The sequence below is a fragment of the Melopsittacus undulatus genome, chromosome 3 (genome assembly GCF_012275295.1).
Source record: "Melopsittacus undulatus isolate bMelUnd1 chromosome 3, bMelUnd1.mat.Z, whole genome shotgun sequence".
In the NCBI taxonomy this organism is placed as follows: Eukaryota; Metazoa; Chordata; class Aves; order Psittaciformes; family Psittaculidae; genus Melopsittacus; species Melopsittacus undulatus.
The window spans coordinates 27,570,293-27,593,716 of record NC_047529.1 but is presented as its reverse complement, the minus strand read 5'-3'; the positions used below and the strand labels follow the sequence as shown (position 1 = coordinate 27,593,716).

The 23,424-nt window shown below is 37.4% G+C and overlaps 1 protein-coding gene across 3 annotated transcripts in view; it reads left to right on the top strand.

The window, feature by feature from the left end:
* Positions 1–23,424, top strand: part of GREB1 (growth regulating estrogen receptor binding 1) — a 52,039-nt gene that overhangs the window by 13,966 nt on the left and 14,649 nt on the right. Inside the window, exons 6-22 of one of the 3 annotated variants that reach the window (XM_005143306.3) lie at positions 324–449; positions 2,361–2,483; positions 3,326–3,463; positions 3,701–3,886; positions 4,465–4,815; positions 5,526–5,654; positions 7,280–7,405; positions 7,834–8,031; positions 8,122–8,302; positions 9,957–10,149; positions 10,731–10,867; positions 12,154–12,493; positions 14,076–14,191; positions 14,884–15,083; positions 16,887–16,976; positions 19,014–19,624; positions 22,602–22,704. In XM_005143306.3, coding sequence (XP_005143363.2) covers positions 324–449; positions 2,361–2,483; positions 3,326–3,463; positions 3,701–3,886; positions 4,465–4,815; positions 5,526–5,654; positions 7,280–7,405; positions 7,834–8,031; positions 8,122–8,302; positions 9,957–10,149; positions 10,731–10,867; positions 12,154–12,493; positions 14,076–14,191; positions 14,884–15,083; positions 16,887–16,976; positions 19,014–19,624; positions 22,602–22,704 — 3,348 coding nt within the window. Of the gene's footprint in view, positions 1–323; positions 450–2,360; positions 2,484–3,325; positions 3,464–3,700; positions 3,887–4,464; positions 4,816–5,525; positions 5,655–7,279; positions 7,406–7,833; positions 8,032–8,121; positions 8,303–9,956; positions 10,150–10,730; positions 10,868–12,153; positions 12,494–14,075; positions 14,192–14,883; positions 15,084–16,886; positions 16,977–19,013; positions 19,643–22,601; positions 22,705–23,424 lie in introns of all 3 variants that reach the window. The other 2 variants (XM_031043938.2, XM_031043937.2) reach the window with 2 other exon arrangements.

Genomic DNA, 23,424 nt, shown 5'->3' with positions numbered 1-23,424 from the left:
TTTAAACAACTTCTCTCACTCTTATAGCTGGTTCTTGAGTAAACTTCACGTAAAAGCTAGAGTGCACCTGCAGAGAAGCTAACATAATCTGACATATGTATTTAATTGTAGAGTCTGTTTTTTCCCAGGCACTTAACTGGGAGTAGACAGCAATAATCTGGTATGAGTACAGAAGTGGGTTTGCTTCATTCACCATTGCATTCACTCTCAGCATATCCCCATAGCCCTGTTAAAGTAAATGATCAAGGGATCAGTTTATTGCATCTGCTGGGGGTCTTGACCTAGAAATGTTTACTGTAAACACTTTATTCTTTTCTTTCCAGCTGCAGCCACAGATCATGTCCCTTCAACAGCAGCGTTAAGCTCAGCAGTTTATAACGGCAAGGAATCACCTAAACAGCAGTTGGTGAAAAATAACACGTCTGTTCTGACAAGACCTTCAGTGTTAGGTATCTATGCATGTGTTATTTAATAACTCTAAGGTCTATATTCTGTGGGTATAATAGAAGCATTGAACAAATGATATCATGATCATAATTTTTTGTATGAATAGAATTTACTATTCCTTTCCAAGTCTTTTCTGACCATAACACCTTTTTCTATGTTAATTTGCAGACAATAAAAATGTTAAATGCTTTCAGCCGTAGCCTTGTTACCATTCAGATTACTGTTTGGAAGTTTTTTGTTATATTGACGGTTTGCTCCTTTCATAGAACTACAGACTAGATACTGAGTCCAGATTCTTAAAAAACTGTGTTACTTTGCATCAATAACACCAACAGGTTTTGTGAAGGGAATTAAGAAAGATTTATAAGTAATCACTCGTAGGATAATTCCTGTGTTGCAGTTCACCTTGGGATGGAGCACTAGAGTGGCAACTGGTTCCAAATTAAAAAACCTGTCCTCACTTCACTATTATTACCATGTTTTGTGTTATTTTCTGTCACAAACTATATTATGTGCCACTGGCTTGTTTAACCAGGAGAGTTAGTCTTCACTATAGCTACAAGTATGCTATAGCTCTATTTTACAATAAATCTTTCCAAGTTTCCCTGCTGGTATCACAGCCAAATTCTTCTGTGGATATTCAGGTTCTTGATCTCTTTCTTCTATGCAGCAACATATTATTGCCGATTCATTTCAGATTGATTACTTCCACATATAACTTATTCATAGGAAAGAAGATGGCATTTTGTAATAAAAGTTCTTTGTATTGCTCTATCTTGTGACTCGTCTCAACCTTATGCCAGGAAACGAAATTCAAGAATGAATGGCGCAAATGGCTAAATACTGCCCTCACATGGTAAACGTTGAAAGAACAAAGTAATTGAAAACCTGTATTTAAGGTTCTCCTGCCAGTGAGCAATTTTATTCTATATCAGAAGATTTCAGGTTTCTTTTCAGTTTCAATATCTTTTGAAAAAATACCCCCCCCCCCTTTTTAGATAAGATTCTTACTCTGTCTTACATTTTATGTGGGACTAGCCATTCTCCCAGGCGATACAGCCAGACAGTGTGAAGTAGTGTTACAATTTCTGCATAGCTGTGTTCAGAAATAGAAATAGCTCAATCCTGCAAGACAGTGAGCAGAGATATCCTCTCTCTTTATTGACTCACAATAATTAGAAATGCTTGCTGTTAGTTAAAACATCATTCTGGGAATTAGCAGGGGTGCACAAGAAGAGAAATTAATGAAAGTTAATTCAAGAAATTAATCATCAGGAACTCCTAGAAAAGCTGTGAGAAAGTTACAGACAGGTTTTACAGACAGGTTTTACAGACAAACGTGTTGAAGCTACATGTGGAGAGAAGGAAAGTACAGAAGTATATGCGAGGAGTTATATGGAATAACATAAAGCTGAAGATGGTAAGCAGCAAGAAGTGGCAAAAATCCCTTAAGAGGGAAAACTGTTGAAAAGAACTCAGGTCATTATTAATATTACCCTGAACCCCTGGAGAATTTTATTTTGAGATAACTTACATGAAACACTGTGTCATGTATTCAGAAATGAAAGGAGCAAAATGCCCAGAGTGTTGACTTCAAAACCTTAACACTTAGTACATGTCCCCCCCTTAATTCTTAGTACATGTCTCATTCTTACTACATCATTCTTAGTATAGGGAAAACATTGGCATAAAATAAATGAAGTCTACCTAGATAATTAAGAATTCTCTGCACCAGAAAGTTCCAAGAAATTTAAGCAGGACATAACACAGTAAAAGAAAACCCATAATAAAATTATATTCATGGAGTTGACTCTGTCTACCACAGTATGTAATGCACAAGACATATTGAATTATCATACACAGACCCTCATTCATTAATTCTAATGCTTTTATGAAATGTTACTGTTATTCAGGCACTTTAACAAATACAGGGCCTCCAAAAAAGCGCCATAAAGGTTGGTCACCAGAATCTCCATCATCTACTGAAACTTGGAACTTGCAGCTCAACCCACAGGCTGCAAACAGAATTAAAAATGGTAAGCTATACCTAAGGTAATGGTAATGTTTGTTTCATAATTCAAAAAATAATGGGGGAAAAGAGGCAATATTTTAAGGATGCATGCAGATTCATATTAGAGTTCTGGAAGGTGTTTGATACCTACATGCTCACCTACATTTAGGTGCTTCATTTCCACTGATTTCTCATTGATGCTCTGAGCTTAAGTCTCATCAAGTTTCAGACATCAAGTCATTAGTGATAAATCCCTACACATGCCTGAGTCCATCTTTAGACACCAAAATACCTTTGGGATATTAAAGGCAGTGTCATAACTCAGGTCAAGGTACCATCCATTGTTTCAGTTACTTGTCACAGTTTTCTTGGCATTTGGATTTTGTAGTCTAGACACAGATTGGAGTGACATGCAGTGAAATAAACCTATTTCCCAGTTTTTTTTTCTTTAAAAGTTTTTTTTTTTTTAATTAAAATTACTGTAAAGAATTTACAATTGACCAAATGTTGAAACTTAACTTTTTCTGTTTAGAAGTAGTGAAACAAAGCATACAGAACACAAATCATAACTATTTGTGCACTGATATCACATAAGTTTCTGTATTCTTGCATGCATATCTGTTTGTTTATAAACATTTCACAATCTTTAGATGCATGTGTCATGTTCAAGGTTGCTACAATATAATTGGTCCTCCCAGAAAGTTAGCATAGTAGTACGGGTTGTAGTAACCACTCATGAAATGTGTGTAACCATAAAAAGCATTTAATACTGATGCCAAATGTAGTTATGAGATGATGTTAAATCACTTTTCTTTGAGGAAGTCATTATTAGACCTGACTCCAGTAACAATACATCTAAAATCTTAGATGGAGGAAGCCTATCTTCTTTACCACAGTCTGCTTTGGTGGGGCCAGCCTCATCTCCGATGGTGGGCTCAGGAGAGCCAGTCTCAGTTCCTGACAACTTGCTGAAAATCTGTAAAGCAAAGCCAGTTATTTTAAAAGGTAAAGCCCCCACCCTCCAAGGCCTTATAACTTTTTTTTAAGGGATATAAAGATATGTCTTATTGCGAAACACTGCTAAAGTGTCCATTTTAAAAGGTTTACTATTAAATGCATAGGTTTACTATTAAACCTATAAAATGCATAGGTTTACTATTAAATGCAAAAGTTTACTGTTTAATGCATACATGGGAGATTATGAAATTAATGTGATCTGTACAAACATTGCTCATTTTGTAGGTCATGGAAACTTCCCTTATCTTTGTGGGAACATTAACGATGTGATAGTGAGTCCTTTGTTGTATACCTGCTACAGAAACTCACAGTCTTTATCTAAAGCATATGAACAATATGGTGCCTCCACAATACAGCCTATTTCAGAGGAAATGCAGCTCCTACTGACTGTCTACTACCTTGTTCAACTAGGTAATATTATTTTACATCCACATAGACTGCAGTGAATATATTACATGCTGACAAATGAGAAAGGGAATATTAGGGCAGAAGAATATGAAACATCAATCTTAAGTGATATGTAATGTGATATGAAACATTTTCATTTGTGGAAATGAAAGAGAACTAAATAATCAGATCTTGAAGACCAGACAGTTTGGAATATAAACAAAGTTCATCTTCTCCTATAATCTGGGACAATAGCAAATAAAGACAAAAAAAAGAAGAGAGGTATAATTTGCTGCTTTTATACAGAGTCTGTGGTTTAGAAGTAGTATTATGCCAAGACAGGCAGTACCCAACCTCTTCAATATTTTTAATTACTGATACTTAAGGTTCCAATTAGGGCAGCTTTACTTGAGTACCACAAAGTCATTTCAGAATGGAAGATTTGGGTCACATCTGCTGAAGGCAATATTCCTGCATGCATAAATCTGAGACATGGTAATCTCTAAAGAGGGGCATGTTTTGAAAAACAAAGAAGTCTGTAATGCAACGGTTAACCAGATGGTATTGTTTCATACTACTTTTCTCTTAATATATTTATTTAGCCTCGGACCAGGTTCCTTTGATTGAGGATTTGGAGCAAATATTCATGCGTTCGTGGAGGGAATCACATCTGTCTGAAATCCGTCAGTACCAACAGGCTGTCCCACAGACCTTCCCTCAAGTGCCCACCCAGATCACACCAGTGACTTCAGCCCAGCTTCCCTGGCTGGCAGGCCTCGCTGCTAGCTCCTGTAACAATAGTGTCCATATCATCGAGTGTAGCTACTCTCTGGCTGAAGGTCTTTCAGAAATGTTTAAGCTACTCATTGAAGGAAAGTTAATAAAGACAAACTATGTGGTGATCATATGTGCCAGTAGAAATCGAGCTATTGATTCCTGCATTGTGATAACAGGTGAGATCCCAAGGGAGTATCTCTAGGCAACATAGAGTAATCCAGTGCTATGAGGAGTTCTGTTGAAGTTCCAGTAAACTACTTCAAAAGGCAGAGCTTTGACCAACAAGTAATAGGATGTGATGAAGGCAAGCTGATGCTACATAGCTGGGTTTCTCCCCAGCAAATTGCATTCTGCCTGTGTTGCCTATGTCCTCACCAAGTCATCCCAGCCAACACTACTACAAAAATAATAGCCAGTTACAGTGCAGGTAGTGCATAAAGCTCTCTTGCTGCGGGTGACTGCGATATTACTGCAAGCAGAGGACCAAACATTTTCTTAGCTTCTAAACGATGGTCTGTCAGTGTCATTCCCTTTGACAGCCTGTTGAGGGTTATGCTGATAACAAAATAAATTATTTGAATAGCCATTCAAAGATTCATTATGGGTGAAAGATAACTGACAATTCCTTTGAATATTTGTATGGTCTTTTTATATACTGTGTCAGCATATATTTCCCAAACTGGACAAGAAACGTAAAGGTTATAAAACATGAATCTGTCTTCATGGTGTCTGGTGCATACCTGTGTAGCAAAGAGAAGAGGCTCATCTCTGCCATTTTTGTGTGTGTGGTATTCATTTAGCTGGGTAGCACTTTTATTACCACTTAGAACATTTTAAACTTTATTTTGAATTGCTTTAAAAATTACTTTTTTTTTTTTTCTTTTAGGAAAGTATCAGGCAAGAGTTCTGTCTGAGAGCATGCTCACTCCTTCAGACTACCAAAAAGAAGTTAACTATCAGCTGGTTACAGGGAAAGTGGAAACTCTGGGGTCCTTCTTTAGCACACTCTGCCCAGGTACCTAGCAGGTTATAAAGAGGCATGTTTTCAAGTCCCTGATACTTTAAAGTCAGAGAAATTAGCTGTGCCCATTACCTTTCTGGAAGCAATACATCATTAGAAATATATATAGAAAATGCAGAATCAAGATGTGAAAGTCCATTTGAATTGAAATTCCTCCTAAAAAATAAGTTTCTAAAATCCCTGTTTCATAAAAATATGCCATCAAATGTCTAAGCTTATTGTTCTTAACTATGCAAATCCATCCACATACTGTGCAAGACCATACCCATATGAATGTATAAATCTTTTTGCTCTAAGAGCAGAATTTATTTAGATCATGATAGTACAAAGCTATTTTATCGAAAGTAGGATTTGCCCTTTCAACTTATTGTACTGTGCACTTGATCATGATGCATGGAAAAGAGAGGACAACCACAGAGGGCAGGAGTTACTGCATCCTTTTATGACTGAATGTACTGAGGATTACTACAGGCAGTATTACCTGGGTTTATAGCCAGCCACATGGAAAGTTAAACCATATCACACAATGAGAGCAAATGCAGCATATTTGTCAGTGTCAGTGGGATGTCACAGTCCCCTTTGCCATTCATGTCACATCAGTAAATCTGTACTTGCAAACACCCTGCTGGATGCATCATATTTTGAGTGGTCACTTAGGAGAAGGTTGTTTTTCTTGAACCCTCATACAGTTATGTTAGTGCTTCTGTTCCTAGTATCTTCAAAGTGCGGTTCTTGAAGTCACTTTTGCTATTGCTACTGTTTGAGCCAAACAAGTAAATAAGCATCCTGAAAATAGTTGCCATCTATATTCACTGGATTGCACTTCACAGGGCAGACCCTGCCTTTCTGAGCTCAGTGCAGACATATTCAAGAATCTTTTCAACTGCTGAGAAAATACTAAATACTTAGGACAAACATATTGCATTCCCTGCATAGCTTTCATCTGCAAGCAAGGTCCCTGCTGAATAGTATAGGAAGTATTTGCAGATATACACAGTTCAATAAGACATACCTTGCCTGCTTCAGCATTGTGTAGAGCTACAAAACTAATATTTCTCTTTTAGCTTTGTAGTGAATTATTTTTCTTTCTGTCTTGCAAAAACGTCAAAGGTTTAAAAACACTTATCATTCAGATTTACTGTTTTTTTCTCAGCCAATGTAAATGAATGTTGGATGGGGCTTTGAGCAGCCTGATCTAATGGAAAGTGTCCTTGCCCATGGCAGGGGGGTTGAAACTAAGTGACTTTTAAAGTCCCTTCCAACCCAAACCATTCTGTACAGCTCCATGATCTGAACATTCAATAAGCCAGTTTCATGTCTTTGTTGTTGCAGATATGTATCAGGACCTTGAGGCTAGATTTCTATCATCCTTAAATGCCCTAGCCAGTGGTCTGCAGAGCTTTTCTGTCATTCCCTGGCTTGATTTGAATTTTACTAGAAGTATGTTGTAAAAACGGATGCAACAGAAAATAATGAGAGGGTTCTTGTGTAAAACAGCCAATAAGCCAAGGATAACCAGCTAGTATATATAAAGCTCTTTAAAATGTTAAAAAAAATCAGTATGAAATCCAACCCTTATTAACATGGATGTTTATTTCACTGTCCCTTCAATTTGATAGAGGGTGACATTGATCTTTTGCTGGAGAAATTTTATCAGGAAAACCAAGGGCATATATCTTCATCACTTTCTGCTTCAGTGAATAAATCAACAGCATCTAATGGAACCGGAGTAGCTGTGTGTACAAGTAAGTAAGGAGCATTTTCCACAGAGGTCATGGAGTTGGGCATTTGAGACCAGGTCTCTGAATTTGCAGTTAGATCCATCTGGGCAGAGCCTTAAGGCCTTGAAAGTAAAGGTCCTGAGGCAAACACCAACTCAGGTCTTGGGATATTCAGATTTACACTGATGGATGCTCTGCTTCCTTCCACTGGGTGTTGTAGTCTTTGAAGCTCTCTTACTTCTGTGGTAGCAGAATGCTATTGCACAATTTCACTTTCATTTAAGAAACTTATAGGACCAAAATTCCTAATGTAGAAAGATTTATTTGCAAATTGCACACAGATTGCACACAGTACCTTAAAGAGTAGATCAGTCATTCTTTGCCAGACTCTAACATTTTGTGTTAGATTAGACTTTGGGCATATATCCAAACAGAGTTTTGTCTTTTTCCAGGTTATGAGATTGAACGGCATGAGATTCGTCCATTCCAGCTAGCGGTGGCTCAGAAATTGCTGTCTCATATTTGCTCAATTGCTGACTCCAGCACTCAAAATCTTGATTTGGGTTCCTTTGAGAAAATTGATTTCTTGATCTGTGTTCCACCCTCCGAAGTGACCTATCAGCAGACTTTGTTTCATCTCTGGCACTCAGGTGCTTGTTGTTAGCATTTTTTTCAGATTTATAGGATATTGTTAAATGCATTTTTACCTGGTAATACTGACATTTGTTCCATTTATGTAGGTATTTTGTTAGAACTTGGATTAGAAAAGGACCATCTTACAAAGCAGAGGGTGGAACAGTATGTTATGAAACTAGATGCAGAGGCCCAGATTAAATTCAAAGTCTTTTTACATAAATCTATGCAGAATCCACATACTCTGTTTGTCCTAATCCATGATCATGCACACTGGGACCTAATGAGGTAAGAAATCTGTAACTTCTTTTTAGAGAAATTAGTATTATTTGCATTAGCTCTCAAGATCAGCTTTTTTATTTATCCCTTCCTTCATCTTTGATTGCATCTTTCTGCTAACTCTATCTTCCCATGCACTGAATAAACATGTTTTCTTTTAAGGTCCTTCATAACTTATTTTTATCCTGATTATTTTATTATGCCTCAGTGGGACATGTCAGCTTTTCTTGCTCACCATTCTTATCTTCTGTCAGCCACAGCTATTGTTTTTTTTGGCTGGTTGTAATCTGTTCAAAGGAAAGCTTCCTGTGAAAGTACACAGAGCTCACTATCCTCTGTCAGTGTCCTCTGGGCTGTGAAACATGCAAAACCCCTCCACAGTGAGTAGACAACTAGTAAGCCAACAGGACTTCTTATTTTGTTAACTGATTAAAAATTTTCCTGTACAATGTTTTTTTCTATCAAGAATCACAGATTTTGTAAGAATTGAAAGCTTCTGTGGATACATCCTAATGTCAGACATCTCAGGGAAGCAGGGAGGTTTCTGTCCAGTGTCTACTAAGTTCTCTGTCAGCTCACATGCATAAGTAATTTCTTCACTAAAAGAGCCATGTTTCCTCAGCTTCTCAACAAACTGCCTGCTGAGGAGTTGGGCTGCTTTTCCTTTCTTGATCCTGTGGCATTACGTAGCTTGGAGAACATACTGAACTCCAGAAACACCAGTATATTCCAACTTTGAGAGCACAGTAATGTTTCTGAAGCCCAAAACTACAGAATTTTGCTTGTGAATGAAATTACAAGGTCTTGTCTTTCACATTGGTTAAGATTTATGATTTTCACCAGAATTATGTTTTTTCATGTAGGGTTTCTTGTTCAACTCCTCTATATTTTAGGAACTTACATGACCTATTACAGCTGTCACATATATTCATATAACATCCTTGAGTGACAGGGAAGTACCTGTATTGCTGCTTAACTCTGATATTTTTTTCCTCTTATCTAATAAAGGCATGTGACAAATATTTAAATGACTATTCTGCATAGCAGGATTCATGCCATCTAACTGAATTCAGTTGAATGAGATGCCTTTAGGCATCAGCATAATTGCCTGGGATTGCCCACAGTGTCACAGCAGATACACTGTCATGAATTCACTAGGTGTTCCATGATACTGGCATTTACCCTAGCAATAACTGTTACTCCCTTTCAACATAGCTCTATCACAGGTAGTTTCCCTTGTTTTCCTGTCATACTGACTTACTGTCTGTCATTTTCTATCTTGATTTTTGTAGCTAAGAATTAAATTTTCTTAAGGGCAGCACTAGCAATCTAGCCAAAGCTACTACAGAACTATGTATCTATTGGTAATTGCCCAAACATCAGCTTCCATTCATTGTTTGTCTTTCATATTCCAATAGCTGTAAGGGACTGGTAATTTGTTAGCTGGGGACATTATCAGACTTACAGAAATTTTCAGCTGCAGTGAAATAATTTGCATTTCATTTCTCATTCCTCTATGCAACAAAAGCAGGGCAAGGAAGAGAGCCCTAAGTTTCTTGTATGTGTTTAACTTCAATTTCACATCCAGGTTAAAGCTATTCCACTGACACAAATGTTCTTTTGTGCTAATCGCTTTGGAGAGTTTTGTGTTTCTTTTTTGCAGTGCTATGCATAGCCTTTATCCTCAAACAGAAGTGTCTACAGGACTTGTTGATAGACTGTTGAACTGCAGAGAGGTGAAAGAGGCACCAAATATTGTGACCCTCCATGTGACTTCCTTCCCTTATGCACTGCAGACACAGCATACTCATATCAGCCCTTACAATGAGATCCACTGGCCTTCTTCCTACAGCAATGTAAGATGGATGCTTTAAGGTGCTTTGATCTTTTCATAAGTTATTTTGCATTTACATACTTGACAAAACTGTGGAGGCACCATGTTTTTTGTAAACAAGAATGAAATTTGCATGGCATCTTTTTCTTGTTCAGTCTGTGGCAAGTTCTTTTCCCCTTTGCATATCCTGTCATTTTTTGGCTTTTTTGATTTGTTCTTTTAATATTTTCTGTAAAATGCAGTAGCTCTGCTGAAAATCTTTGAGCTACATAAATGGAAACCATCTGACAGTCTTTCTCTAGTGCATTAGTGCATAAATACATGTACATACATGGATTTTCTACATATGTGTGCATATTTATTCCATACATAGCTGTTCTGTATATATATAGAGAGAAAGGAATGAGGAAAAATTGGGCCAAACATCTTTTCTCTCAAAAAACCTAATCCTGTTTCTTTCTCTCCTTGTTTTCATATGTCTGAGTAGATGTATGCTTATTAAAGAACGTGACTGCAAAAACATCAGATACCAACGGTTAATCAATTGTAAATTTATAATTGTTAGAATTTACCTTTATATTTTTATTACTTCATTTGCTTTAGGGTGTAGATTTATACCATGAAAACAAGAAATACTTTGGACTGTCAGAATTCATTGAGTCCACCCTCTCTGGACATAGTATTCCACTGCTTCGGTATGACAGCTCTTTTGAAGCAATGGTCATGGCTGTGGGAAAGAGGTAGGGTGCCCTCATTTACTTGTTGGTTTGGTTTGTTTTTTTACCTCACTGTCCCACAGATCAGCAGTGTATGGAAGGACATTTCACCTGTTCTTATTCTTCCACTTTTTTCGTATATATTTGGCCTGTAATCAGTCTAGGCTGCATCTTGCTGTGAACATGCAGACTGTTTAGCTCAATTAGAGTGTGTTCTTGCTGTGGCCAGTAGGTGCTTCTATATTATAATAATTCGACATGGCATCATCAAGTAGTTTCAAATGGCTTACTATGTTGTCCTATATTGTCACTTGCTGACCCTGGCTGATTTTGATATACAGAATTTGTGTATACTGCATGTGGACCACAAAGAGAAGTAGACATATCACTGTGGTTTGTACACTTGAATCAGTGACAAAATCTTCAGAGCTCGAAAATACATCATCAGTTTTCCTTGGTCCATGTGCAGCAAGTCTAGAATACCTTCATAAGAGTAGTGACACATTATGCGTGTGCCTGCAGCTGTGGATGAACCCTTTGGGATCTGTAAGAAGAACGAGACAGGACAAGAAGTATCTTGTGAATTTGAACTGCTAGCTGGGAGACGAGTGCATCTGCACTTAACTGATGGAGCTTGTTACAAGGTGCCTTGGAACTCTGATCACACATCAGGCACTTCTCTGAGCAAGACATAGTTCCTCTTTTTACTGTGCATGTAGGTTTCATTTATGTGAAAACTGCAGGAAACTATTATATATCCACATCTCTCCCTTCCATAGATTGGGGATTGAGAGAGGATGTATCTGGGCTTGGGAACTTGGAGTGCTTGTTAGATACTGCTTATGTATTGGTCCTCTTGGAAATAAGAGTAAGTTGATTAAGGGCTTTGTTAAAAAAAAAGAGAAACACTCCATTACTCCTCACACTCCGTAAGAATAACACATAATGAAGAATACTATTTTCATTGATAAGAGAATATAATTTTGATGGATGTTATTACTGAGTGCTTTAGCAAATATTCTGTGATTAATTTTGTAACAGCAGTAAAGCCTTGGTAGATTAAAGTGACATAACCTTACTGGACTCTTTGCTTAGTACACCTTTACTAAGAAATGGAGGGACGTCATCAATCCTGATTGTGAAATGATTCTTGTAAAGAATATCCAACTGCAGTTTGGTGAGATTCTGTTTTGTAGTAGATAGGAAGGATTCTTTACAGGAGAAAATCCTGAGTTTGCTATATTTTGTAAAAAATTACTTTCTCACTTTAGCCTTTAATACTTCCCTGTTTAATTTGCCATTTATTTCAGGTTCCCCAGATTACACAGTGCAGTGATAAGGACTTTTGTCCTCATACAGCATTACTCTGCAGCTATGATGGCAGTGTGTGGTCTTTCTCAAATGAAGAATTACACCTCAGTTGAAACTCTGGAAATCACCCAAAACCTCATAAACTCTTCAAGACAATGTCCCAGTGGTCATGGCCTCATGGTGGTATTGAGAATTCCATGTACTCCACTGGCTGCAGTGGCATATGAGCGTCTGCATAATGTAAGGGAAAGACTAGCTCTTGAAGATAACTTCGAAATAATCTTAGGAAGTCCTAATTCTGGAATCACAATAGGGAAGCACTTTGTGGAGCAACTAAAGGTAACGTGCAGAAGGACATATACTGGGAAACTTCATTAGATGGGTAGGTAGGGAGACTTACTGGTGAGAATTATGACCCTAAGCTGAAGTGTGGATCTTACTACTAGAAATGAAAACTACTATAAGGAGTATAACTTTTAGTCCTACCCTATGTGACACCTCTACTGTCCTACCCTGGGTAATGCTCAGTGGAGTATTAACTTCTATGGCTAGAACACGACTTCCACCAGCAACCCTCCCAAACAGAAAAAGTTCAACAAAAAGTTGAACTGCTCTTATCTACAGAAACCATAAGCAATAAGGAAAAAAAGCCAAATAAAAACCAAATAAAAATGCTGCACTTTTAGCAGAATGTTCTTACAAAATCGTCACAGCAAAAAGATTTTAATCAGAGACCAATTGAAAATTATATTATTTTTATCACCAGCAGGTGGCATGAAGGCACCAAATCAGCAATGCTAGTCACGGGTTCAGGGCACCCCATAATTCACGGCTCAGAATTTTATGCTTTCTGGACCATGTGTGGGTTTATGGATTAACATATATCCTTTCGGTCCAGAGTCATGGGTCATCTGTTTAACAAAAGCCTTTGATACTCCCTTGCTTTTCATAAAACTACCATCATCTGATCACCGAAGCAAAAATGTATTCACATTATAGGATGGTGTAATATATATTATGGCATCCTCTGTACTGTGCCTAATTCAATACATGTCAGATGAAGTAATTTGAGATCCAGGGCCAAATACTGATCTCATTCTGCTATAAATGAAGCATAACTTATTCTGAAAAATCAGTATTAGTTCTGAATCACATCCTGGTTATCTTCTCTGACATACGTAACTATACAAATGTCAGAGTCTGAGTTGTTGTACCATTGGTTCTATTGTGTACTCCTTAACTGTAGATAAGTCTTACAGAAAAAAAGAAAGACTGACTGGTGTGAGTAAAACAGTACAGGCAGATGCTAAACAATCAAACAATAGATCTAGTTATCAAACTTCTCATGAAGTTATCAGGAAAACTGATAGCTTTGGGAGAGAGCAGGAAACTTCAGAAGGTAGCAGGTGAGGACAGTGGTATGTGTGTGTTGAACATATGTTGAACACTTCCAGCTTTCCCCTATTCCTTGAAGATGGAAAAAGTTTTATTCTTAGCTGCTTTTCTTCCTTGGAAGAATCAGACATCCATACATTATCTGCCACAAGAAGCAACCCTTTGTACCATTCTCTCCCTCAAAGCTCCTACTCAGCTTTACTGTCCACTCACTGTACCATATCCACTCTACCTACCCGTGCCATGGCTTCAGTGCTCTATGCAGGTGTGAAGCTGGGAGGCTTTTCATGCTGGAACAATAATGTCCAAATCTCCTCACATTTACAGCAGGTAGATTGTTACCTGTAATCATCTAGGACTTCTGCATTCTACCTATGCTGAAATTGTCTTCCATCTGTCTCATCCCTTGGTGGAACATACATCCGCTGTACAAACTGGTTCATATAATGGATGCCAACAGAATATATTTCTGGGGTTTTATTTGTGCCATATAAATATGTCCAACAGTGTTTTTTACCTTATACAGGTCTGGCAGAAAATTGAAGATGTAGATTGGAGGCCACAGACCTATTTGGAATTGGAAGGTTTGCCTTGTATATTGATATTTAGTGGTATGGATCCACAAGGGGAGTCTTTGCCAAGGTGAGAAGATTCAGTATTTTCTCAGTGTCAGTTTTTTATCCATTGCTTACCAAATGGCTAAAGATTAACTGTGTAATTACTCATGGGAGAGAAAAACAGATTTCAGAATCAAGATATTTCTTTTCCATATTTTTATCAGATTTTATATCATAAAGACAAACCCCATATTAGTAATAATAACCTGCTTATAGCGAGATATAAAAAATTCAGAAAATACTATGAGCATCCTGGTTTAGAGGAGAGAACAAGGGTATGTAAAAAAAAAAGCATAACTACTGTAGATATCTTAAGGTAGCTGAAACATCTGCATGATGCTGGCACATATGCTACAGGATGTATGGAGAGATCAGTGTCTTTTGGCATGGCACCTGGAAGTAAGACAGGATGCCATGGGACACTAAATGCTTTTGTATGTTCAGTTGAATCCCATTCTGTATGTTAGGCTTATAATCCAAATGATTCCACTTTTTCTTACGCAGATGCTAACATTCAGCGCACTAGATTAAGGCGCATAACTGGATTAAGAAAAAGCAAAGTGTATACACCACAGTGGTAAATTTATTAAGCACGTAAGATACACTGTGTGCTAGCTCATCCGTAGTTTAAATTCTCCTTTGGCCGTGTTTGTAAAAAAAAAGTAAGGGAGGAGTTTACAGTGAGTTTTCTCATGAGCCCCTCTTGTTTCTCTCCAGATCACTGAGATATTGTGACCTACGTTTAATAAATTCATCTTCTTTGGTAAGGACAACCTTGGAGCAAGAACTTGGTTTGGCAGCATACTTTGTGAGCTCAGAAGTTCACACAGAGAAAGCAGTTGTGAATGATGTGTTAGAAAGTGACCCAGAGAAACTAAGCAGCACTGATAATGAAGATGAAGAAGTAGCAACAGAAGGTATTATTAGTAGTGATAGTAAAAGAAGCTGTAAAATGGTTGAGTTATATTAGAAGAAGCAGGATTGTGTGGGTACTTGTTTGGTGAGGGTTTCTGAAGTTAGCCTTACTGAGTGAACTCTGCTCCTCAGTTTTGCTTCACCTCGTTGAACCTGTGTTTTCCCACCCTTTCTGCCCAGGGACTGCTACTGCTGCAGCATTTTAATCTCTTGCAGTCCTGCTGCTGCGTCTGTTCTCTCTCCCTGTTTTTTGATTCCCTTCCTTCCCCTCCTTCCCTCCCTGCTTTGCCCTGTATGTTCTAGCAGCCTCAAAACAGAGCTGTAGTAGGTACATCCAGTAATGCTCCTGTTCAGAGTGCTGAGTTGCCCTTCCTGCATCAGGGAAGCATGTGCTTTGCCATCTGGGAAGAGATGACCACATCCCGTCCCTCACAGCATGGCAACTCCACCTAAATGGTCCCTGACTGGTGATCCTGAACCTATGCTTACATGCTGACAACGATGAAGATTCCTCCCAAGGAAAATATATAGTACAGCTGAATAGTCTCTAGTTTGTAAGATATTAAATAGTATGGCTAGAAAATATACTGAACATAGTAACTTCCGAGTGCTCTTTGAAAATGTCCATGAATTCAAATTGACGTTGCAGATTTGATGAGTTTATTACTTCTTAAGAGGGCAATTAAGAATATATAAATGTGTAAACAAACAACAACAATTTACCCAGGAACTGTTGGGGGGGGGAGGAGAGATTGAGTGATAGTTGATGGGAGTTATCAGTTATCATTAAGTTCTTTACATTTTCCTTTACCATCTATTGTGCCTTGGAACTGTGGAAAACAAGGGATTTTTATCCCTGTAGGTTGTTTAAATCTCAAACTGCTGGTCTTCATTTCATTTTGTATAATATGAGGAAGAAGAGAGCTGGTCACTGTTTACCCTTTCTTACTCAGTGAAAATAAGGATAGCAGAACAAGCAGAACAAAAAACTCACTTTAATCAAATATGTGCTTTCCATAAAGGAATGAAATAACCGAGGTCATATTCAGATTGTCTACAATAGACATCTACTTTAGATGTGATGCAGACTTCTGTCCATTTAGTTGATGTATGCCAACTAAACGTAGGAGACTATATGTGATCCGATTCTGAATTGTAAGGCTGATTTCCTAGTCCATGAAGTATGGTATACTCCCCTGGAGTTCAATGCAGAACAGCTGAGGTAAGCTAACAAGCTAAGCTTTCTGCTGGCAGTGCCTAAGTCTCTGTTTACTATGGTAAAATTGCTCAGAAAAAAAAGCCTTTTAACTTAGAAGCTTAAGCTAGGAACCCCAAGTGAATATCCTTAGTAGCTGTCCAAATACGGATTTTCATCATCAAAAGCTGAGATATAATCTAGCTGCAAAACTGTAATGTATAGGGTAGGAGGTAATTTCATAACCTACTCACGAAATAGAGCTTTTTGCCTGTTGGTTTCTCCGACACTGGATTGGTGAGAAAAGTGAGACTTTAGTAGAAAGAAAAAACATGGTTGAGATACCCCTAGAAATTACAAGGTCCTGGCTGCAGCATTGATTTTGTGAAGCTATTGCAGCTCAGCATAGTTAGAATAGACCATAGGCTGATTCAGTATTGCGTGGTAGCAACAGGTACTCTCTGTATTGAAAACAGTGTCAGAATGAGGTTAAAACCCATGCAAACTCCAGTGTAGTTTTCTCTGCTTTGACAATGTAGCTGTGCCTTCTCACAGGTTTACTTACCTTATATTTTGGTTTTCTTATCCCTTATTATCATTCATGTAACAGGTTCCACTTCAGAAAAGAGAAGTCCTATGAAAAGAGAAAGATCTCGTTCCCATGACTCTGCATCTTCATCTCTCTCTTCAAAAGCTTCCAGTAAGACCTTAAGATAATCTCTGTTAAGATAACATTTAGGACATAAACAAGACCATTTATTCATCTGATTAGATAACTAATCAAAGGTATAAATAACTATAACTTGATAAGGCCTATTTTAATGGGATCACTAAAGGTAATCTGAAAAAAAAAAAGATGAGCTTTCTGAAATGTAAGAAATAAGATTTTTTTCTTTCTTGAAAAATAACCTAAAGTAGGCCCCTCTTTGACCCATGCCACTGAGGTATGAATCCTCAGTTAGTGCTATGGTGGCTGCAAGCGTTCACTGAAGCTAGGACAATTTCTGAATGAGGAAACATGCTTCACATTTCTTTTAAAAGCTTTTGAAAATCTGAAGGAGGAAAAGCAGGTTTATTCTCCTGGGTGTTTGCACCTTGTTGGTTTTGCTCTGGAAAGGACACTCATTTGTTTTGCACTGTTTGAGAGCTCTTTCAGAGGTAGATTATTTTTAAATCTTTGGTTCCTTTTTAATCTGCAAACTCATATAGGAAGCACAAAGCGATGCCGAGAACTACTGCAGGTCTTTTGTCTGATAAATATCTTCACATACTTTTTAGGCAGGTAACATTAAGAACATTAATAAAGAATATTAAGAATACCATAACTTCCTAGAAGTCACAATCTCATGCAGCTTTTTCAAACATATTAATTTTTGTCAGTGACAGTAGACAATTTTTGATCTAATTATCGTTTTCAACACAGTGACATGAATATTTGGCCCATGGTTTCTTTTCTACAGGCACAGTGCTGGTTACAAAAGTAAATAAAGCTTGAAAATATTTGGATAAGCTTCATCAACACTTTAATTTTCAAGATTTCTTTTTCCTTGAAGTTGAGCTGCTCATCAGTTCCACAGTGTCCCTGTGGCCTGTCTGTGGCTTTGTGGCCTCATTTTGCCTCTGGTTAAAGAAACCTTTTTTCCTTTTTTGTTTTCTGTGCTCTTGGTATATTGAGGGACATCACCGTGGTTTTACTTGAAACCATTCACACTGTCAGTGACACTTTTATATCTGGCTACTTTAGATTATATGCAGCTAGAGTATATATTACTGTATACTTTAGAGAAACTACAGACTTTTATTAGTTCAAAATGTGTGTGTGGGGGGGGGGGAGAGGGGAGTTGAGAACCAGCACTGTTTTCACCGTAAGAGGAAGGCTGGTTTTATCTATGTTGAACTTCAGGTAGATATTCCTAGCACCGTGTGGAGATTGATACCTCAACCAGTTCTCAGTCTACTCTGAAGACTGAGAAGTCTTTGCATCTCCTTTTTGTAATTCACTAAGCATTAAAGATGCTCAAAGTCACTTAGATAAAGGTCTTAAACTTTAAAGATATCTTAGTAGTTAGAATATATAAGGTAAAAATACACCACTTTCAGAAAATCAGCAATTAGCAGTTGGGTACATCTACATGGCGTATTCAAGGCCAGCACTTGTGAATTCAGAATGTGCCATATACTCTGAGCTGACCAAAAGCTGTATGAATGCATTAATGCTTTATGCAGCAAGAGAGACTTGAGCACCACATTTTACCAGATAAGATTAAGTGCTGCAGTGATGTGGACACATGAGTGTCAGATCAGAGCTGATCCAGAGATCTGTTTCTAGATGTCAATCTGTGTAGGCATTTCTGTAGTCTGATGAGGTAATAGCTTGTGAATATTTATTTTCTTACACTTTAAATGATGGCTTCAGTAACTTTGTGTTTGTTTTGAGTGATGAAATATCCAATGAAAACATTATGCAAGGAATGAAGGGGGAAGTAGAGGACAGAAACAATCACTGACATCTTTCCTATGTGCTTCAGTACTTTAAAAGCCACTTTCTGCATTGAGATGAATACTTCAAACTAGTCCCATTATGAATTCCTGTACAAGAAAGGTGAAAGCTAGAACCGGAGTTAGATTGCAATGTTTGATGGATACTCTGTCTAAATGATTTTTATTTGTTTTGTTTAACTATGATATTGACTAGAAGAAATAGCTGCACTGTATTGAAATATAAATTTTCTTTTAGTTACAGCATCCTGTGGTGAGTCTTCTCCTCCTTTAATAGCAGCAGGGGATACAGCAAAGTCCCCGCACCAAGCCCTAAGCAATAGCACTGAAGAAACTACAAGTAACTATGAAAGGCAGAAGCAGAAAGTAGACAAAGGGGCACAAACAACCAGCAAACACTTGCCACCAGTGGCTGAACAGCTGGATACAAAACAAAACACAAAAAGTGCCCAAATTTCTATCACCTCATCATCTTCCTCACCTTTCTCCTCCTCTTCTTCCTCTGCACCTATCCATAACTCCTTCATCCTACAGAACTCTCAATGTTCCATGACCAAAGCATCAAAACAGCCTCCCATAGTTTTCCTGCCCAAATTGGTTTATGACATTGTTACTTCTACGGACAGCAGTGGACTTCCCAAATCATCTTCCCTCTTGCCTTACCATTCTGTTACATGGGCAAGTTCTTTTCGTCCTCTTATGAGTAAGATGATGACTTGCACAGAGCAGTCCCTATACTACCGCCAGTGGACGGTTCCCAAGCCAATCCATATGGACTACAACAACAGAAATGAGGGCAGAATGGACACATATCACCCAAGGAGGCTGCTGCTGAGCGGGCCACCACAGGTGTGTAACAAAACCAAGGTATTATCATTGATTTGTTTTGTTTAATTTTAGCATAATCTCATAAAAAGAGATTAGTTATTATTATTCATACTTGAAGGGTTGTTTTTTCTTAGTGGAGAGTAAATTGCTTATATTTTATTCCCTAATCCCTTCTAATAAAATAATCTTCCTTTCTACACTACTAGACTGAGTTCAAAGACAAGGAAGCTGCAGCAATGTTCACTTTCTGTCAGTCTCTCTATTAAAATGTTCTAAAAGATAGTTTGCTCAAGAGATAGATCTGATGTATAATTTCAGCTTGTTAAAGTTGAATATGCATTTACATTTTAAATAAAGATCAAAGATCATCAGAAAACTGCTTTCTTATGATCTATTTCAGGACAGTTGGGAGTCTGTAATTAAGTTGTTTTCTCTGTTTCCTCCATGCAGCAGACAGAAATAGAAGCAGTTGTAAATAATACATGTGAGAAGGCCAGTTCAGCATTAGCAGAGCCATATTTACAAGATGAGAAGCTGACCCAAGAGTTTTTAGTTACTTTGAAAAGATACATGGTCATGGGTCTAGTCTTAAGAAGTTTCTTCTCTTCTAAATTCTCCAAGAATGTTTAGGACTTATTTCTCAACAAGATATATCCTACTTAATGCACATGTTACATGCTAAAGGTAGTATTGTGTCTCTCATTTTCTGCTGAAGTATGAAGCAACAAGTTAGAAAGAGACACCATGCCTGCTGAGAGCCTACAGATGTCCTGTGAATCTCAGAAGTCAAAAAAGATCCATGCCAAAACAAAGAAAGACCCATGTTGCCAGTTATTGTAACATCAACCCAAAGAGTTAACCTAAAGAAAGTTACTGATTTAACTTGCCACACGATCCACTCTTCTATGCCCATCCATTGCAAAAGGAAACTACATACTGTTGTTTAATAAATGATTTTATTCTACTGTACACCCAAATTTATGATGCAGTAGAACAGAAAGAGTATAAATGATCTTTCCATATTGGGACTTCCTGCAATTGTTACTCTAATTCATAAAAGACACTCTTCACATGTTTATTAATTTTGTATTCCTCACTTCTTTACCTGTTTCACACAGAATAAATTCACAAGTATCAAATTAGGAGTATCATGTTTTCTTCCTAAATATCAAAATTTAGGGGTATATATTAATTTCAGTATGTGGAAAAAGCAGCTTTGCTTCTTTTACTATTTTAACTCTGAAGTACTAAACTATTAAAGTCATAAAACTCCTGCAAACCAAAGAAAGAGCTGTAAAAGTTGGTTGCTTATTGTTTAAAGTGTAACGATACAGTGTTTCTTCTAGTGAACAATTACAATAAAATATAGAGAAATTAAAATGACCATTCTCTTTTTGGGAAGAAATAATTTTGCTTTCTTAAATAGTCTTTACTCACATCTGTATTTGGTAATTTTAACATTTTATATGGACTTAACACTTAATGAAGAGATATAGGCAGAAATAAAAACAAACATCAGACAGCACCTATCTTGAGTGTTAATAACAGCCAAAGTATAAGACTGCCAGAGGACTACATTTTAAAATTTAGGAAGTAGTTGCTTTCTTTATCAGGCAGCAATTACTTTACTAAAATTCAAATCAGGAAGCAATTTGTTAATTAAAATGAAAAATATTAAATCAACAGTGGAAGAAAAGTAGATACATTAGTAAACCAGAGTTATAATTCCCACTGTCGGGGTAATTGGCAATAAAGTTCACTCATCCTTCTCTCACAGACACATTTTACTTTCTGTACTGGTCAAAATATTTTGCTAGAAGACTTGATGCATATTTACAAGGACAATTAAGTGCATTAGAAGGCAACACATACATTATTTTTACAAAAAGCTTTAGGAAATGCAGCAAAAATTGGACAGGTGTGGAATAGATCTATATATTTATCTGTAAGTTAGCTCACATCTTAGAATCATAGAATCATAGAATAGTTTGGGTTGGAGGGGACATTAAAGATCACCTAGTTCCAACCCCAGGAACTGCAGTAAATGCAGGCAAACATGGAAGTGAATGCAGTCCAAATGTGAATGTTGCCACATGCTCAGTCCGATCCACTGGGAAAGGAGCATTCTGAAATTGTGAAGACATCCCTGCAAGTTCCTGCCACCATTTTACATACAGTGTTCCTAATATCGAACAGTTCATGAAGCTCACAGCACTGTATTGAACACTTTTTATGTGACAGATAATGAGATTGGGTAAGACATGATGCATGGAATATCATAAGTACATTCGGTTTAGTTTAGTGATTAGGGACTAGCACTAGTAGTCCTGTGGCTTTCAACAGTTTTGACTCATTACCCTATAACTTTGTTTATATAAAGGTAATCTTAGACTAGAGAGAAAACATTGAAAACATTTTCCTCTAGAACAAAGTATTGAGTTTGCTGCAGATGTGAGAAGATCAGATGTTTTTGTTTAGCTCATCAGTCAACAGCCATTGCAGCCAAGTTTAGAACCTTGTTCCAGCATCTGTAGAAAGATTCTTATGAGTCTCAATGGATTTTATGTAAAAACCCAGACTGGGACATTTGTCCCATGGGCTGTGTTATTCCTGAACAACAGAGAGCTGTCTGCTAGCCCATGGTCTACCATGTGTATCTGAAAGGATCCTCAGCAGGGATAGCAGTACCCTTCAGTACCCTTTCACACCCTTGGCAAGCAGCTGTTTAAAGTGCAGTTTGTGAAGGACAACAGATACCGAACTTTGACCAAAACAAAAGTTTATCGACTCCTGTTTCAGCTTCAAAACCTCCCTTTACCAAATGTTGAGAGAAAATGAAATCCACTTGACATATATGGAAAACAGTAAATTCTATACTATATTTAGTAATTCAATACCCTATGCTTCTGACATGTCATGCAATTTCCAGATGTGTGGAAAAGTAACATGCTGAAAAATGAAAGTTTACTTTTGTATTTCTTGATTTCTACATTTGCAGATAGGGAAAACAGGTGCCTATCTGCAGTTCCTCAGTATTTTGTCCCGAATGCTGATTAGACTGACAGAAGTGGATGTTTATGATGAGGAAGAAATCAATATTAGTAAGTTCTTGACATAAAAGTATCCTGGAGACTGTATAAAATTGTTACATGAAGTTGAAAAGCAGTTGGTCGTGTGTTCTATTCTGTTCATCTTTGCAATTCATTTACATTATTGAAATATTTTAAGAAAATTTTGGTGTGATCTTCAACTGATATTCAGAACATTTTATTATTTTACTCATAATTTAGAATTTAGTCTTCCATTCGGTAAGAAATTCACATACCTTGTTTTTCTTGGAAAGAAATCATCAGCATTTATGGCTGTTAAATGATATCCAGTCATTATGTTTGAGTTCAGAATTAGAATGAACTTGTTTGCTAAATCAAAGAATCAGTGAAATTCTGACAGATTTATACCACGAGGAGCAATGTCATATTTTCTAAGTACATAAGACTATATGAGGGAGGAAAATTATTCCTGCTCTTTAATAGCTGATTTTAGTCCAAATTTCCTTTATTTACAGTGTATTACTCCCCCTGTGTTCCCAGATGTATTTCCATAATCAAGGACTGGATAACATAGAAAAATATGGGTGATATTTTATGGGGTATGCCTAATTCTGCACTAAAAGCATGCCTGCAGTCAGCCATGGAGATTCTTAGTGGGTGCTGCCTGCCTGCTAGTTGCTTCTCTCAGACCCTGGCTAGGAGATGTTCAGTCATTTTACTGTGTGATTGTGCCTCAGCTATTTTTCCCTGAGGGCTTTTTTTGGGCAGTAC